Consider the following 17,414-nt stretch of genomic DNA (forward strand, 5'->3'; position numbering starts at 1 on the left):
TAGGGAGGGGGCTTGGCGTATGAGCTCCTGAACCAGGAGCTAGCCTGAGAAACTATTCCAGGAATTGCAGAGCACATCCACTTCCACTTACTGGAGATAGAAAAATCCTGAATTGTTGGAACTGCACATTGATCTTATAGAGAATACAGAATTGTGCTGTGCGATGGACATAACCCGCAAGTTCTGGACTAGTCTAGCGAATGCTAAGGAAATAAAATAACCACTTTTAATGTGTTTGGCAATTCATGTGGTATGATTAAATAATTAAAAAACAAACAAACGTACCTTGCAGGACAAAGGTCTCTCAGTTGTTTGGAAATAATCCCAGCTTGAAAGCACTCATCAACAAACCGTTCAAGCACTGAATATGCATGTGGTACATCTAGATTTATGTCAGGGATTTCACAATAAATTCGATCATAACCCTGGAATAACAGAAATGTTTTGATGAGATCATTTTCAATCTGAAAGAAAAAGGCTTCTCCAAAGGTTTGCCCATTATGTAAAGTTATATTGCTATAAACATGAAAATAAATTTTTATCATAAAAAACTTATTATAAGCAAACTTACCAGCTATAGAAAAAAACGTACAGCATCATACAGCCAAAATGCAAACCCCTTAATTCTATAACCATTGTAAGCACCATTTGCGCTCTAAGATTATAGAATACTGGCACTTAAGCACATGAATGTCACATTCATATATATAAGTGCTCAAATAGGGCCAACTCTAAGTTGCACACCTAGGTTCCAAAGGTGCTTTGTGCTGGCACGGGGCCTTTCAATACAGACCTGCACTCAAGTGATGCTGCGTCCCATCCTCCCCCTGACAGGAAATACATCATAGGAACAGTTAGCAATGAACCCATGTGGGATGGGGCCATACTGAACCCCGTGCTTTTGAATAGGGAAAATTTCTGATATTATTGTAGGTGATCATCTGGCATCTTGTGATGACTGGATGGGGTGGTTCAATACTAAGAAACACATGGAGAGGATTTATTTAGAAGTGAAGGTTCCTGACTTCAAAAAAACTAACTCTGTCAAGATGGGGGAATACTTCAAGAATGTTAGCTGGATGAGAACATCTGGAGGAAGGAAAAAAAAAGTTGTGGGCAAAACTGAAAAGAGCTATTTTAAAGGTAACAAACCTTTTTGTTAGGAAAGGAAACGAAAGCAAGAGGAAAAGAAAGCTGTTTTGAGAACCAAGGAGCCCATGCATAAAGCTACCACAAAAGCCTTACCACGTGGTGACCACTAGGTGTGTGTGCATATTATTGGGCACAGAATGCAAAGAGGGTTTGAGTGCACGAGTACATGGAGACATGGATGTCTGCTGTATTAAAATGCATAGAAATAAGTTCATTCAAATATTCCATGCAAGGCTGACAAGTGTTTACTCGCCTCCACCTACCCTCCTCTCCTCCTTCCTGTACACCAGGGGCGTATCTGCATGGGGCCACAGGGGCCTGGGCCCCCGCAGATTTTGCCCCGGACCCCCCTACCGCCGTTAACCCTCCCTCTCTCGCCTACCGCCGTCACCTACCCCGAGGTCCGCTTCCTCTGGCTTTTTAAAATATTGCTTCAGCTGGCGGGGGACCCCAACCCCCCGCCAGCCCAGCCGCAATCTTTAACTTTTTCATCCTCGTCGTGCAGCGACAGACTCCATCCAACTGGATCTAAAGTTGCATGCAGCTTTCACAGCGCGCTGCACGACGAGGATGAAAAAGTTAAAGATCGCGGCTGGGCTGGCGGGGGGTTGGGGTCCCCCGCCAGCTGAAGCAATATTTTATAAAGCCGGAGGAAGCAGACCTCGGGGTAGGTGACGGCGGTAGGCGGGGGAGGGAGGGAGTGTTAACGGCGGTGGGGGGGTTTGACGGCGGTGGGGGAGGGGGTTTGACGGCGGTAGGGGTGGCTATAATGTGCCCCCTCACTCTAGCCCCTGCCCCCCCTACCACCGAACCTCAGATACGCCCCTGCTGTACACATTAATTGATTTGATTTGCTTACTTTATTTTTTTGTCTATTAGATTGTAAGCTCTTTGAGCAGGGACTGTCTTTCTTCTATGTTTGTGCAGCGCTGCGTACGCCTTGTAGCGCTATAGAAATGCTAAATAGTAGTAGTAGTAGTAGTCAACGCTGAGACCATTGATGTGTGCGAAATGAGAGAATATTTATGCCAGTTCTGGGCAGTGTAGAAGGTTTAGAGGAGAGGATTTCTTGTCAATTTTTCACAACTGCCAGTTTTGTCTTTTTACAAGCGGCAGGAATCTCCTGCAAGTTTTAAAGGTAGAATGGTAGTAATAAATGTGCACGTCTGAACAAAACCGAAAATAAAAGCACACATCCACGCTGTTCTCTGCACTTAAATATAAGCCGTACAAAAATTCCTTGTGCAAGCAGTTTTTGGGAGGCTCATATTTATGTAGGCACAGAAGAACAAGTGCCAATGTGTGCTGAAACTTCAGTTTTTATCTGGGCATGCACACAAGAGCTGTGTTGTGTCTGGCGGTAGAAGTCATAATGGATCATTATGAAGCAATCTTTGGGAAGAGAAAGGTTTTTAGCCTCTTCCTGAAGCTAAGGTAGCTGTTTTCTGTTCTGATGGCAATAGGTAGCGTGTTCCATATTTTAACTCCAAGTACGGGGAATAGAGAGCTCTAAATCTTTTGATATCAAGTTGGCTTTTAAAACGGTGACGCTAGCATCAGTTGTTCTTTCAGTCTGTTAGACTGGACCAGACGTAGCAAAGCAGTCTTAAGTCAGCAGTTCAGAGGTGAAACCCTTTAGGATTTGAAAAACTAAACAAGCAGTTTTGAACCCAAGTCTTTCTGCTATGGGAAGCCAGTGCAGTTTGTTGAGATGAGTTGAAACACTGGTATATCTATTTAAACTGTATGTTAGTTTAGCAGCTGTATTCTGAATGATCTGCAGTTTTTTCTGATATTGACACTTGATGCCAAGAAATAGACAGTTACAGTAATCCAAGTGAGGTAGGACTAACATTTGGACTAGTAGTGCGAAGGCTTTTTGATTGAAGAATGATCTGTCTAGACACAGCTGTCTCATTTTGAATAGTGTTTTTTTTTTCCATAGCTGGTTAATATGGGATGAGAAGATGAGTGAAGAATCAAGCCAGATCCCTTGTACTCTGGTTCAGGTTCATAAGTACATAAGTATTGCCATACTGGGACAGACCGAAGGTCTATCAAGCCCAGCATCCTGTTTCCAACAGTGGCCAATCCAGGTCACAAGTACCTGACAAGATCCCAAAAAAGTACAATACATTTTATGGTGCTTATCCTCGAAATAAGCAGTGGATTTTCCCCAAGTCCATTTTAATAATGGTCTATGGACTTTTCCTGTAGGAAGCCATCCAAACCTTTTTCAAACCCTGCTAAGCTAATTTCTTTTACTACGCTCTCTGACAATGAATTCCAGAGTTTAATTACATGTTCAGTGAAGAAAGATTTTCTCTAATTTGTTTTAAACTTACTACTTTGTAGCTTCATTGCGTGCCCCCTAGTCCTAGTATTTTTGGAAAGAGTAAACGATTCACGTCTATCCGTTCCACTCCACTCATTATTTTATAGACCTCTATCATATCTCCCCCTCAGCCGTCTTTTCTCCAAGCTGAAGAGCCCTTTTTGCCATAGGAAAGTCGTCCCATCCCCTTTATTATTTTTGTCATCCTTCTCTGTACCTTTTCTAATTCCACTATATATTTTTTTAGATGCGGTGACTAGAATTGAACACAATATTCGAGGTGCGATCGCACCATAGAGCGATATAAAGGCATTAATACATCCTCATTTTTGTTTTCAATTCCATTCCTAATAATACCCAACATTCTATTTGCTTTCTTAGCCGCCACCACACATCGAGCAGACGGTTTCGACGTATCATCAACGATGACACCTAGATCCGTTTCCTGGTCGGTGACTCCTAAAATGGAACCTTACATTACACAGCTATAATTCGGGTTCCTTTTTCCCACATGTATCACTTTGCACTTGCTCACATTAAACATCATCTGCCATTTAGATGCCCTGTCTCCCAGTCTTGTAAGATCCTCTTGTAACTTTTCACAATCCTCTTGTGATTTAACAACTTTGAATAACTTCGTGTCATCAGCAAATTTAATTATCTCACTAGTTATTCCTATCTCTAGATCATTTATAAATATGTTAAAAAGCAGCAGTCCCAGCACAGACCTCTGGACAAAGATATTGGTGATGGGACCTCAACTCCCTGATTTCTGAATCATAGGACCTTGTTTTTTTGCGCATTCAATTTCAGCTTATTGGTCAGGGCCCAAGTGCTGACAGCAGTCATCCCATTCTCTACCAAGTTGGGTCTTTGTTTGATGCTGGCACTGGTAAGAGAAGCAGGATGTCATCCACGTAGGTTAATAGTACTTCATTAAGACCCATGCGTATTGAGGCAAGGAATGATATAAAGAGATTGAACAGGGTAGATGAGAGGGGAGATCCCTGCAGTTAGGAGACCAGTAGTTGGAAAGTTGGTTGTTTTGCTTGACAGAATAGCTTTGATTTGAAAGGAATTCATAGAACCATTTGAGCACAGTCCCTGTTATTCCTATCTGATCCAGGCGTTTGAGTAGCAATGTGTGATCTATCGCATCGAACGCTGCCGATATATCAAACTGGAGAAGAATTACTTGGTCACCTTTGCATAGGTGTTGTTTGGCATATGTAGTTAGAACTAGCAGCAATGTTTTGTACTATTTTTTATTTATTTTATTTTTGTTACATTTGTACCCCGCGCTTTCCCACTCATGGCAGGCTCAATGCGGCTTACATATTGTATACAAGTACTTATTTGTACCTGGGGCAATGGAGGGTTAAGTGACTTGCCCAGAGTCACAAGTAGCTGTCTGTGCCTGAAGTGGGAATTGAACTCAGTTCCTCAGTTCCCCAGGACCAAAGTCCACCACCCTAACCACTAGGCCACTCCTAGTGACGATCTGAAGCCAAACTGTGGCCAGTGTAAAATAGAAAATATTTCCATATATAAAGAGAGTTCTGTACTAATGTAGGATTCTAGCACTTTTGTAAAAAGGGGTATGCTTGCCACTGGATGGTAGTTTGCAGGCAAAATTGCATCTAGCCTCGATCCCTTCAGTGGTGGCTTGAGAACAATTTTGCCCATATCAGGAGGAAGAGAGACAGTATTTAACAGTTCATTGAGACCATAGAGCATCCACTTTACTGCTTCCATAGGGATGGATTTGAGTAGATATTTTGGGAATTGACCCATGGAGCAGTTAGCTTGGTAGCATTTCAAGAGCCATGATCTTACATCCTCAATTGTTAGTAGTTGAAAAGATTCCCAGTTTTGGTCAGTTTTGAGTCCTTGGATTGTAGGATCTCCGGCAATTAAGGCTGAACTACGGGTTGAACTATATTCCTCTGCTGGAGTAGTTTTAGATAGTTCGGACTTAATTTGGAGGATCTTATTGGCGAAATGATCAGTAGGCAGTAGGACATGTTTTCTGTGAATGTTCATCATCATCATCATCAGTGGAAGTTAATTTTTTAACTAAGGAGAAAAGTTTTTGTTGTCAAGATCATCTTGACCTATTAGGCTGCTATAGTACTGACGTTTTGAGTCAGCTATCTTCTTTTTGTAGCGTCAGAAGGCTGACTTCCATTTACATTTATTAGTAGTATCTTTGTTCTTTCTCCATTGCTTTTCAAGGTGTCGACATTCCCTTTTTAGGGTAGATAGTTCCTCTGTAAACCATGGCAACGTTTTGGATGTCTTAACCTTTTTGGTGGAAAATGGAGCAATTTTGTCTAGTATGGCTTTCACCTTGGTATCCCAGCAGGATTTAATCAAACCATATGTAGTAGATGAGGGAGTCTGTTAGCTCAGACCAGAAAGTGACCTCGTTGATTTTGCCTCTGGTGGAGATCAGTTTTTAGGACTTGTGCCTGGTTGAGCCTGACATACTGATTATCAATGGTGAAATCCAGTTGGAAGTGGTAAGACCACAGTACTGGCTTCCATTTGAATGAACTAATCAAGATACAAGTAATTGCAGAAAGAGGAAGACAGGCAACAATATCTGGAAAAGCTAAGAAGTTATTGTAGTCAGGAAAGCAAAGATGCAAACAGAAGAAAAAATATCCAATAAGGTAAAATGGGGAGACAATACAATTTTTAGATATGATAGTGATAGGAGGAAATGCAAAAGTGGCACTGTGAGGTTCAAGGGTCAAAGGGAGGAATATGTAGAAGCTGATAGGGATAAAACGGGATTACTTACCAAATATTTCTGTTCTGTGTTCACAGATGAAAGCCTGGGAGTAGGAACACAGAAGACAAAAGCTAACAGGAATGAATGTGTAGTAGACCTTGACCAATCTTTAGAAGACTGTGTTCGTGAGGAGCTAGCTAAACTAAAGGTGGACAAGGTTGGGATACAACCAAGGGTACTAAAGGAATTTTAGGGAAGTTTTGGCGTATCCACTGTCTGACCTTTCGATGCTTCTTTAGAGTTTGGAGTGGTCCCAGAGGACTGGAAAAGGGCAGATGTGATCCCTCTCCACAAAAGCAGAAGTAAGGAGGAGGTTGGGCACTACAGGCTGGTTAGACGGACCACTGTGATGAATAAATTAATGGCAACACTTCTACAGAGGACAGTGAGGTTTCTGGAATTCAATGGACTGCAGGACCCGAGGCAGCATGGTTTTACTACAGGTAGGTCTTGTCAGACAAATCTGATTAATTTCTTTGACTGGGTAACCAGACAGTTCATTCAAGGGGGAGCACCAGATGTGGTGTACTTAGATTTTAGCAAAGCCTTTGACAGTTCCACGTAGGTAACTTTTAAATACACTAGACCCTAAAATGACTGACTGGGTTACAAACTGGTTGAGTGGATAACAACAAAGAGTAATGGTAAATGAAGTTCACTCTGAGGAAAAGGATATTACCAGTTGTGTGTCGCAAAGATCGGGTCTTAATCCTGTTCCAACAATGTTTTTAAGTGATATTGCAAAAAGGCTATCTGGTAAGGTTTGCCTCTTTGCAAATGTCACCAAAATATGTAGTAGGGTAGACACCCCTGATGGTGTGGATAATATGAGAAGGGATCTAGTGACGCTTGAAGAATGATCCGGAATTTTACAACTAAGGATTAAAAGCAAGGCTGCAAAAACTCGAGGGAGTGGCATAGTATAGGAGGCAAAGAACTTATGTGCACATAAGATGGACTGGGACTTGGGTGTGATCATACCTGATCATCTTAAAGTGACCAAACAGGTAGAAAAGGCAATGGTGAAAACCAACAGGATGGTACCACCAGGAGGTTAGAGGTACACTAGTTTCCTACATTAAAAGATGCAGAAGCAAGAAGTAGGAAGGGTTTCTACACTACGGCACATTTCCCTGTTTTGACAGCAGATTATATTTACACCTTATGTGAAAGTATTTTTTTTAAATAAACCACTGACTATATAAAATCAGCAATATACCATAAGACTCCTGAAGAAGGCATGTGGTAGCGCCGAAACACAGCTGTGTTGAGTCGTTTTCGTTTTTCTTGCAATAAAGAATTGATTCTCAACTGACGTCTCCTCCGGTTTTTCAGAAGAGCCTACCCTTCCTAATTCTTGCTTTTGAAAACCAACAGGATGCCTGGGTGCATAAGGTGAGCAATGGCTAGAGGTAAAAAGGAGGTGATAATGCCTTTGTATAAGTTTCTGGTGAGACCTCATTTAGAGTAATGTGGACAATTCTAGAGACAGCACCTTCAACAAGATATAAACAGGATGGAGTTGGTTCAGAGGGTGGCTACTAAAATGATCAGTGAAGTGTATAGGGCCAGACTCAAAGTGGAGTGGAGGAGTGGCCTAGTGGTTAGGGTGGTGGACTTTGGTCCTGGGGAACTGAAGAACTGAGTTCGATTCCCACTTCAGGCACAGGCAGCTCCTTGTGACTCTGGGCAAGTTACTTAATCCTCCATTGCCCCATGTAAGCCGCATTGAGCCTGCCATGAGTGGGAAAGCGCGGGGTACAAATGTAACAACAAAAAAAAGTTCTCAATATGTATAACTTTGGAAGAAAGGCAGCAGAGGGGAGATATGACAGACATTTAAATACCTCCAGGGCATAATTGCACAGAAAGCGATTCTCTTTGAATTGAAAGGAAGCTCTGTAATGAGGGGGCATGGGATGAAGGTGAAAGGGGAGAGACTCAGGAGTAACCTAAGGAACAGGTGGTGGATGTATGGAATGGCCTCCTGGTGGAGGTGGAGACGAAGACTGTATCTGAATTCAAGAAAGCATGGGACAAACACATAGATTTCTAAAGAAAGGGAAAGGATAGTAGATGGCATGGATGGGCAGGATAGGTTAAATGGTCTTTATCTACCTTCAATTTCTATGTTACCACTATTGCTGCTGATTTGGAATAGTATTTTTTTTATAAAGACACACAGGTATCTATACGTCTTTATTAATACGACCAAAATAGGCATCTTCTTGTCCACTAAACTGAGGTACCCTACTATAAAATGACCCTATGTTACTAAGGGGGTCTTTTACTAAAGGTTAGCTTGAGTTATTTGCAGCAGGACCCATAAGAATAAAATGGGCCCTGCAGCAGATAACTCAAGCTAATCTTTAGTAAAAGATCCCCTAAGAAACTTTCTAATGTAGATAGGCGTACTTCACTTTCATACCAGCAGATGGCAGACTTACTCTTTTCATTTGATCCACAGTAATGATGGCAGACTTCCATAGAGACTTCAATAAATCTATCACCATTTTAAAAGTGGCATCTCCAGTGGCTTCCAGCACCATCACAATTGCCTGAAACAAAATGATCCATATTTACCTCCAAGGAATCACCTAAATGTATATGTTTGAAAATAAAGAAGGGCCACAAGGTTTCGTACTAAAAATGTACTATGCAATCTATAAGAATTTTTCACACACACACATACATTATAAGTTAGATAGGCTGGGAAAGGCAGAGGCTGTATTCACATCAGGCTCCTACAATTCAGGTTAAATAATACACTATTTGCTTATTTACTGCTCAAAATTTTATATAATTCTGTTCAGTCTATGTTGAGGTACCAGTACTGAGTCTTAGTTTGAGTTTTCTTTCCTTCGTTTAGTTAATGTCATTTGTTTTGTTTGGATAAAGGCAACTTTTGATTCCCTGCACTTTTGAAGTAAACAACTTTTCTCTGCTTGTGATCTGAGCAAGATCTACAGCAAAAAAACCTCCAGTGATCAGCATCAATTGGATCAAAGGACATCGGGATCAGAAACTGCAAAATGACTCCATCACTACAATCTGTAAGTTGAAGTTCATATCTTTAACTTATTTAGAAACATAGAAACATGACGGCAGATAAAGGCCAAATGGCCCATCCTCAGTAACCACTAACTCCTCCTTTTCCTAAGGGATCCCTTGTGCCTGTCCCACGCTTTTTAAAATTCTGACATAGTCTTTGTCTCCACTATCTCCACTGAGAGGCCATGCCACGCGTCCACCACCCTTTCCGTGAAGGAATATTTTCTTAGGTTCCTTCTAAGCCTATTTCCTCTTAACTTTGTCCTATGCCCTCTTCCTTCATTTGAAAAAGGCTCTCCTCCTGTACATTAACGCCATTGAGGTATTTAAATGTCTCTATCATATCCCCTCTCTCCCGCCTCTCTTCCAGCGTATACATGTTAAGGTTCATAAGTCTATCCTTGTATGTTTTATGACGCAGACCGCTTAATAATTTTGTAGCCGCCCTCTTGACCAACTCCATCCTGTTTATATCTTTTTGTAGGTGTGTTCTCCAGAATTGCACGCAGTACTCTAAAATGGGGCCTCACAAGAGTCTTATACAAGGGCACTATCACTTCTTTTTTTCCTGATGGTCATCCCTCTCCTTATGCACCCAAGCATCCTTCTGGCTTTGACAGTCACCTTTTCTACCTGTTTGGCCACTTTAAGGTCATCAGACACAATCACTCCCAAATCACTTCACCCCCTATATTGCTCTGTCCCCTTGGATTCTTGTAACCCAAGTGCATGGCCCTGAATTTCTTAGCATTAAATCTTAGTTACCAATTATTGGACCATTCTTCAAGCTTCGCTAGATCCTTCCTCATGCCAACCACACCCTTTGGGGTGTCCACCCTATTACAGAGTTTTGGTATTAACCGCAAAGAGACAAACCTTAACAGACAGCCATTCAGCAATATCACTCACAAAGATGTTAAAGAGAGCCAGCTCAAGGACTGACCCCTGCGGCACACTACTCATAACATCCCTTTCCTCAGAGCAAGCTCCATTTACCACTACCCTCTCTCTCCTCCCACTTAACCAGTTTTTGACCCAGTCAGTCACTTTGGGTCCCATACCGAGGGCACTCAGTTTATTTATCAGTCGCCTATGTGAACTGTATCAAAGGCTTTGCTAAAATCCAAGTACATCACATCTAGCACTCCTTCCACATCCAACTGTTTGGTTACCCAAACAAATCAATCAGATTTGTCTGAGACGACCTGCCTCTAGTGAAGCCATGCTGCCTCAGATCCTGCAAGTCCATTCAATTCAAGAAACCTCACAATCCTCTGCTTTAGAAGCGCTTCCATTAGTTCGCTCACCACCAAGGTCAGACTGACAGGTCTGTAATTCCCAACCTCCTCCTTACTTCCGCTCTTGTGCAGAGGGACTACCATCAGCCCTTCTCCAGTCCTCCTGGACCACTCCAGCCTCTAAGGAAGCACTGAAGTGGTCAGACAGCGGAGCTGCCAGAATTTCTCCTTAAGCACCCTCGAATGTATCCCATCAGGCCCCATCGCTTTGTTTACTTTTAGTTTAGCTAGCTCCTCACAAACGGTCTTCTGTGAATCGATCCTTGTCTACCATACATCCATCCCCATTTGCATTTGTCTTCTGCTGTGAACACAGAACCGAAATAATTGTTAAGCAGTTCAGCTTTATCCTTCTCAGCTTCTACATATTTCTCCCTCTCAGCTTTGAGCCTCACAATGCTATTTTGGCACTTCCTCCTGTCACTTACATATCTGAAAAAATGTCTTGTCCCCCAATTTCTTCCATTTGCCTCTTCACTTTCCTAACAACTTTTCCATCTTCCCTTAGCTTTTCCAGGTATTTTTGCTTGTCTTCCTTTTGTAACGTAAGAAGGCCATCCTTTTTTCCCTTATGTTTCAGCTACTACATTTATTTATTTATTCATTCATTCAATGGATTTGATATAAAAGGCATAAAGCAGTTTACAAAATATAAAATCTACATAAAAAAACAGTGAGCAGTCAGCAAAATATAAAAAAAATATGAATAAAACCCAAATGTAACAATTCTAAAACCAAACAATAATCAAAGCTATCAGGAGGAAGAAGGGAAAAAAGCAGAGAGAACAGATGGGTTTTCAGGGCTTGTTTGAAGGCAGGGAGAGAGGGCTGGTTACAAATGATAGGTGGGAGGCTGTTCCATAGTTTGGGGCCAAGACAGCTAAAGGCAGGTTAGTTGTTAGGCAAATCTGTGAAGGAGAAGGGGGGGTCAGAAGGATGTGATCTGAAGAACGGATTACGATCTCCCCATATACCCTAATTCAGCTGATTATAGCTGAAGTGCTCACCAGCCTGGTCCTTAGCCTTATACCTCATACAAAATAAAAACAAGAACCCACAAGTTGCTTTAAAATAAAAAGAAAGTTTATTCTAAAATAAAAGAAAAAAGAATGTTTAGTTCAGCAGCATAAGCGCAAGGCAAGTCTGAAATATAAGAGAGAGACAGGGAACCCCTTCTTCCCAAATCAATTCCCTGGCTTGGGGGAAGAACTAAGTCCGCCTTTACATAGGTCTCAGTCATATATATACAGTTTGATTTAGTATATAATTATACAATAAGCAGGAAATTAATTACCATCTTAGCACATCCCACTTACCAATCATCTACCTTCTATTCCAACCACATCTAACCTCTATCCTATCAAATGTCAGTTCATACTCTAATTCTAAGAATTACAGTTATACCTCCTAGCCTGATCCAGAGTCATATAGTCAGGCTATCTTTTCTCCACCATTTGACCGTTATGGTGGGACCTTCCCAACTTCTCCTTTTCACTATCTTAAGATAATGTAATCTTTTTCACAGAAAAAACAATGTTATGCAGAAATATTATACAAAGTATAAATGAAAGCAGGATAATATACCTAAAAAACTTCACTTAAAGAATACACATTTTTTCTGTTATCTCTTAAAAACATATAATGGCATTAATAAGCTGTTTGTAAAATGTTTTGCCTTGTCATGACCTTTGCATGGGCTATATAAGCAGAAACTTTACCAACAAAAACAGGAAAATTGGAGACCACAACAAATCCAAGCATACAGAAAAAAAAATCTCCAGATAAAGTGCAAAGAAAATGTCAGAATTTTATTTTAAAAAGAAGAAAAACTCATCCACATGCATTCATATGGAGAATGAGATAGTACTGAACACTTCCTCAATGCAAAATGCAGCATCGGTTTTTAAAGGGCCTGTGGTATTTAAAATTCAAAACACAAGCAGGAAATACTCAGCACTGCTGTGCATATACCAACGGGACCCATTTCACCAAAAAATGTACAGCTTCATCAGGGGTCTTGAAGTTTACAGGCAACCTATTTTGCAGTTGCCGTGTGTATATAGCAAAGATAGACTTTCTTCTCGTCTACATGCTTTAAAAACTGATGCTGCATTTTGCATTGAGGAAGTGTTCAGTACTATCTCCATTCTTCATATGAATACATGTGGATAAGTTTTTCTGCTTTGCTGATTAAAATTCTGACATTTCTTTTCACTTTATCAGGAGATTTTTTCTATATCAGAAGAAAACAAATGTACAGCTTCCTTTCACATGATGTTCTTCTCTCTCTCCATATTTCGTTAATAAACTTCTCTAACTCTTCTCACCCCACTCCACCTGCACTCAGTTGAAAAATCCCACTTCCCATTTTTCCTCTTGTGCTTGCTCAACAAATCACACATTAATGCGTAAACATGTCTGGTTCCTTACTGACAGGAAGGGCGTGGGGGCTACAGTTTGTTGTCTGTGCACAAATCTGCATCATTGTGCAAACCTTTCTCATTAGTTCTGTCTAGCAGAGCTCAGGTCTTTTTTTGGGCATTTGGGAAAAAAATCTTACAGGCAGTCTTATTCATTATCCAGAGGGATGCACTGAACATACAAACACCAGACCCCCCCAGCCACACTTGCCCTGTGCCCCCCACAAAGCATAGAGGCGTGTCTGGAATTAGAAGATTGTGGAGATGAGGCGAAGAAAAGAGGCTGGATTTTTATTTATTTATTTTGGTTCTTATACCCCGCATACTCCGAATACCAATTATTCAGCTCTATGATGCCCTATCTTTCGAGGATCTAAGATGTTGTGTTGTGGATAAAATCGAACCGACAAGAAGAGGAGGTGACCGGAAGTTATTGTTAAAATGAAGAGAAGCAAAATGGATTTTTGAAAGTCTTTGAAACCAATGGGTTTAAATAACTCGATAGACTAGCACACATTTTATTGAACTGAGAAAAATGCAGCAGTTAACATTGGCAGGTCTCTTTAAAATTTCACACTGACACCCCTATTTTAAGGTCCAAGTTAGCATGTGATGTAACAGCGCCATTTTGAAAGCAGTTTTGCCTATCAAAAGCACGTAAGCTGGGGGGGGGGGGGGGGAGGGGTTGTTGTTGAAGCTTTGCAAGACATGATGAACATATTTATAAGATTTTTTATTTTTCCAGATATATAATGGTGGACAAAAACAAAACGAGCTCCTGAGGAAGCCACAAGACAGGTGAAACGGTGGCCCCGTTGAACATTAAGGTAAGTGCTGTGTCATCAATGCAATAAGTGTTTTGAGCACTTGCTATCACCATTAAAACAGTTAAAAGACTCTAAAACATTCACTAAATATTTTTGTTTGATGCATGATAAATGTCACAGAAGCACATTACAAAAAAAAAAAAAAAAAAAAGGAGTTTTTGATCCTGAAGATAGAAACAAAATATCAGCACACTTATCAGCTGGTTGTAACCAAGGATAGTCCATCTGATTGGTTTCTGAGGTCTCTTTCTCCTTTAAACAATTTATTGCCTTGCAATAAGCTTGGTATCAACTAGTGTACATTATACCTCCATAGGGAAGGGAATAGCCACAGCCATTTCCCGGACAAAGGAAAAAAAGGATACACTCTCCGGTCGAGAAAGTCTCCTTTCGGGTGGAGGGGAAGGTTCAGAGGGAATCTCATAGGACTCGTCAGAAGAAAAGTACCTGGGATCTTCCTCCTCCTCCAACAAACGCTCATCTTCAGTATTGGACAAGACATCCCTCAGAGCAGTCCAAAACTGAGCCTGCCTCGACGCCGAGGAGCAATGTCCTCGATGGCGGTGCCGAGAAGTCGACGCCCGCCTGGACTGTGGTGAAGCTTCCTCCACCGACGTCGAAGGGGAGTTGACCTGGGTGGCAGCCGACACCGATGCTGCAGGCGGCACCGAGGTCGGGAACCTCACAACAGGCGAAGGGCCAGATGCCGCTGCAGCAGACATTATGGAAGGCGCAAGCACCTCGACACTGAAGCAGACTGGCACAGCAATCCTTCCAGAAGCTCTGGAAGCAGGGCCCTGATGCGCTCGAGAGCCACCATCGGACAAGGCTGCGGGGTTGGTAAAAGAGCCGGTGGCAGACTCTGTCGAGGCTCGGGAGCAGGTACCCGGCTACCAGAACACCAACGCATCGGCACCTCCTGAATAGAGGAGGAGTGATCCTCTCGGCGCCGACGCTTCTCGGGTGCCGATTCCCTTGACGCCCTGGAGCTCCTAGCACCGTGTGTTGAAGGAGAATGATGGTGCTTCTTCGCCTTTGCTCGACACCAGTCATCAAGACTCCTCGATACCGAGGAGGACGTGGAATCCTCATGCCTCCTCGGGGCCAGGTCCGACGAAGGTCGGTCCCGGGGGGCCTGCATAACAGGAGGCCTCGAGGCAGGTGGAGACCCACTCGATGCCTCACTGCTCCCAGCACGAATTGGTCTTTCAGCAGCCATTACCTCCGCTCCCGACGTCGATGCTTCCCTCAATGTCGATGCTGACGCCGCCAACCTCGGAACCAATGTCGAAGGACCGGACCGAGCCCCAAAAAAGCTTTTCTCCTTGTGCTTCTCGAGACGCTTGGGTCTGTTTCTTCATACGAAGACACAGACTACAAGCGGCTGGGCTATGGTCGGGCCCAAGGCACTGGATACACCAGGCATGGGTATCGGTACCTGAGATGGTCCGGTTGCACCGAGTACAACATTTGAAGCCGCTGGGTGTCTTCGATGACACGGAAGGAAAAACGGCTTCGGCGAAATCAAAAGACACGATTGTGCCTGTTAAAAGAAAACAGGGCACAAAAAATAAGGGAATATCCTGACCGCACGGCCTAAGCCGGCCGCGTCGATAAACAAAGGAAACTTTAAAAAGTGAAGAAATCTAGCCAGCAACCTCAGACATATATCAGACTGGTTTCGCTTGAAATATTTCTTCTCTTGCACGCTCACTGAGACATCCTTGCTAGGCCCCCTCCATTTTGCATACTGGCTACAGGGCCCCATGGACACATTGCCAAAATTACGGCCATTCAAATGTAACAAAAAAAATAAAATAAAATAAAATAAAATATTTTCATGCCATTAAGAACCACATGGAGATGGGTGCGCAAGCACTATCGGATAAATAGGGAGGTTTCACCTTTGTTGCTGATTCAAGGCAATGGGGCATTCCCGGCGGGGAGTGACTCTGCTACATTCCGGAGATGGGCCATCCAAGGGATACGCTATGTATATCACGTGATATCGGAGCAGGGAGGGATCCGGCCCTTTGAGGAATTGTGTGATGAATACGGGTTGGGCAGTCAAGACATATTTGCCTATTATCAGATTCGCCACTACGTCAAATCGCTCCCTCCAGCTGCACTGACTTCAGAAGCTGCTGGGGCTGGACGCACAGTTGTGGGTGCCAATGAGTTGCTTCCACAAACGATTAAAGTGACTCGTTGCCTGACTTGGATCTTTCTTTGGTAACGCAAGCTTGGAATCAAGAATTGCACATCGGCCTCCAATCAGAACAACTTGCGATGTGGCTCAGGTCTAGGCACACCTTGACAGATAATGTAGCTTGGGGCGAGATCCAATACAAATTTCTACTAAGATTGCATATATCTCCTCACAGAGCATTTCGGGCCACCCTCTGAGAGATGGACTCTTGCCCAAAGTGCGGGGCCACTAATGCTAACCTCGGCCACATGTACTGGCACTGTCCAAGAGTTTATGCCTTTTGGGGATCACTTGGCACTCATGTCTCACAACTTTGATCCTGCCGCTGGCGCCCAGCCCCGGAACAACTATTTGATATCTTTCACACGCAAAGGCCGATGCCTGAAGGATACAAGGGATTTTTGAAAAGAACCACCTTGATGGCAAAGCGGATGATTCTGAAATTGTGGCTGGACCAAGAGTCCCCAAGTGTGGCCCATTGGAGGTTGGCCATGATTAATTGTTGTGCAGTGGAGAGGAAAGGAACTGTGGACTTAGCCTCTAAGAGAGGTGACAGGTTCTGCAAAACCTGGTCTCCGTTCTGGGACTCTCTCACCCCCGTTGCCAGAAGTAAACTCTTGAATGGATAGTCTGATAGGGGTAGCTGTGGGTTGGGGGGGGAGGAGGTAGGAAGATGGCGAGGGGTAGTAAAGGGGGGTAAGGGGTTCTGTAGTAGAAATATAAGAAAATCCAAAGAACAACCATTATTGTAATCAATATTTTGGAATGATAATGTAATAAATGTTCTGGATGTTAATAAACAAGAGTTTAAAAAACAAAAAAAGTGAAGAAATCTAAAGACACTACAGGATTTCTTTTTTTTTTTTGAAAATTGACAATAATAAAGAAATGAGGGAACAAAATAGCGAAAAATTTGCAACGACTCTTTTCCTGGGCCTGAGAGGAGCGGAGAAAAAAAACCTACCGCACCTCAACGCGGAAAACAGAAAACTGAGAGAACGCGTTCACGGGACGGGCGGGAAATCGGTCCGAGCATGCGCGGTGCACGCTAGAAGACTCTGGCAAAACTTTTTTAATATTTTGCTTGCAAAATGCCGTCGCGGACGTCGACCCACATGTGAGAACAAGCAGCCTGCTTGTCTCGGAGAATGGAATTTACTCCCAGAGGGGTGATGTCTAACTCGAGAATACCTCTACTTTAGGAAGCAGGTGAAGGCCTGGCTCTTCTCCCAAGCCTTTAATACATATGATGACCGACAATACACTCATTTTGTACCTAGACCAGCTAGGTACACACACTGCAACTTAGACCAGTTTCTTATATC

The 17,414-nt window shown here is 42.7% G+C and overlaps 1 protein-coding gene across 3 annotated transcripts in view; it reads right to left on the minus strand.

Annotated features, from left to right (window-relative positions):
* The window catches only part of PDCD4 (programmed cell death 4), a 104,533-nt gene that overhangs the window by 11,445 nt on the left and 75,674 nt on the right, over positions 1–17,414 (minus strand). For all 3 annotated transcript variants that reach the window (XM_030202764.1, XM_030202765.1, XM_030202762.1), the window contains 2 exons: positions 8,732–8,842; positions 286–425 (listed from right to left, as the gene is read on the minus strand). In XM_030202764.1, coding sequence (XP_030058624.1) covers positions 286–425; positions 8,732–8,842 — 251 coding nt within the window. The remainder of the gene's footprint in view (positions 1–285; positions 426–8,731; positions 8,843–17,414) is intronic.

Source organism: Microcaecilia unicolor, chromosome 5, assembly GCF_901765095.1.
Source record: "Microcaecilia unicolor chromosome 5, aMicUni1.1, whole genome shotgun sequence".
In the NCBI taxonomy this organism is placed as follows: domain Eukaryota; kingdom Metazoa; phylum Chordata; class Amphibia; order Gymnophiona; family Siphonopidae; genus Microcaecilia; species Microcaecilia unicolor.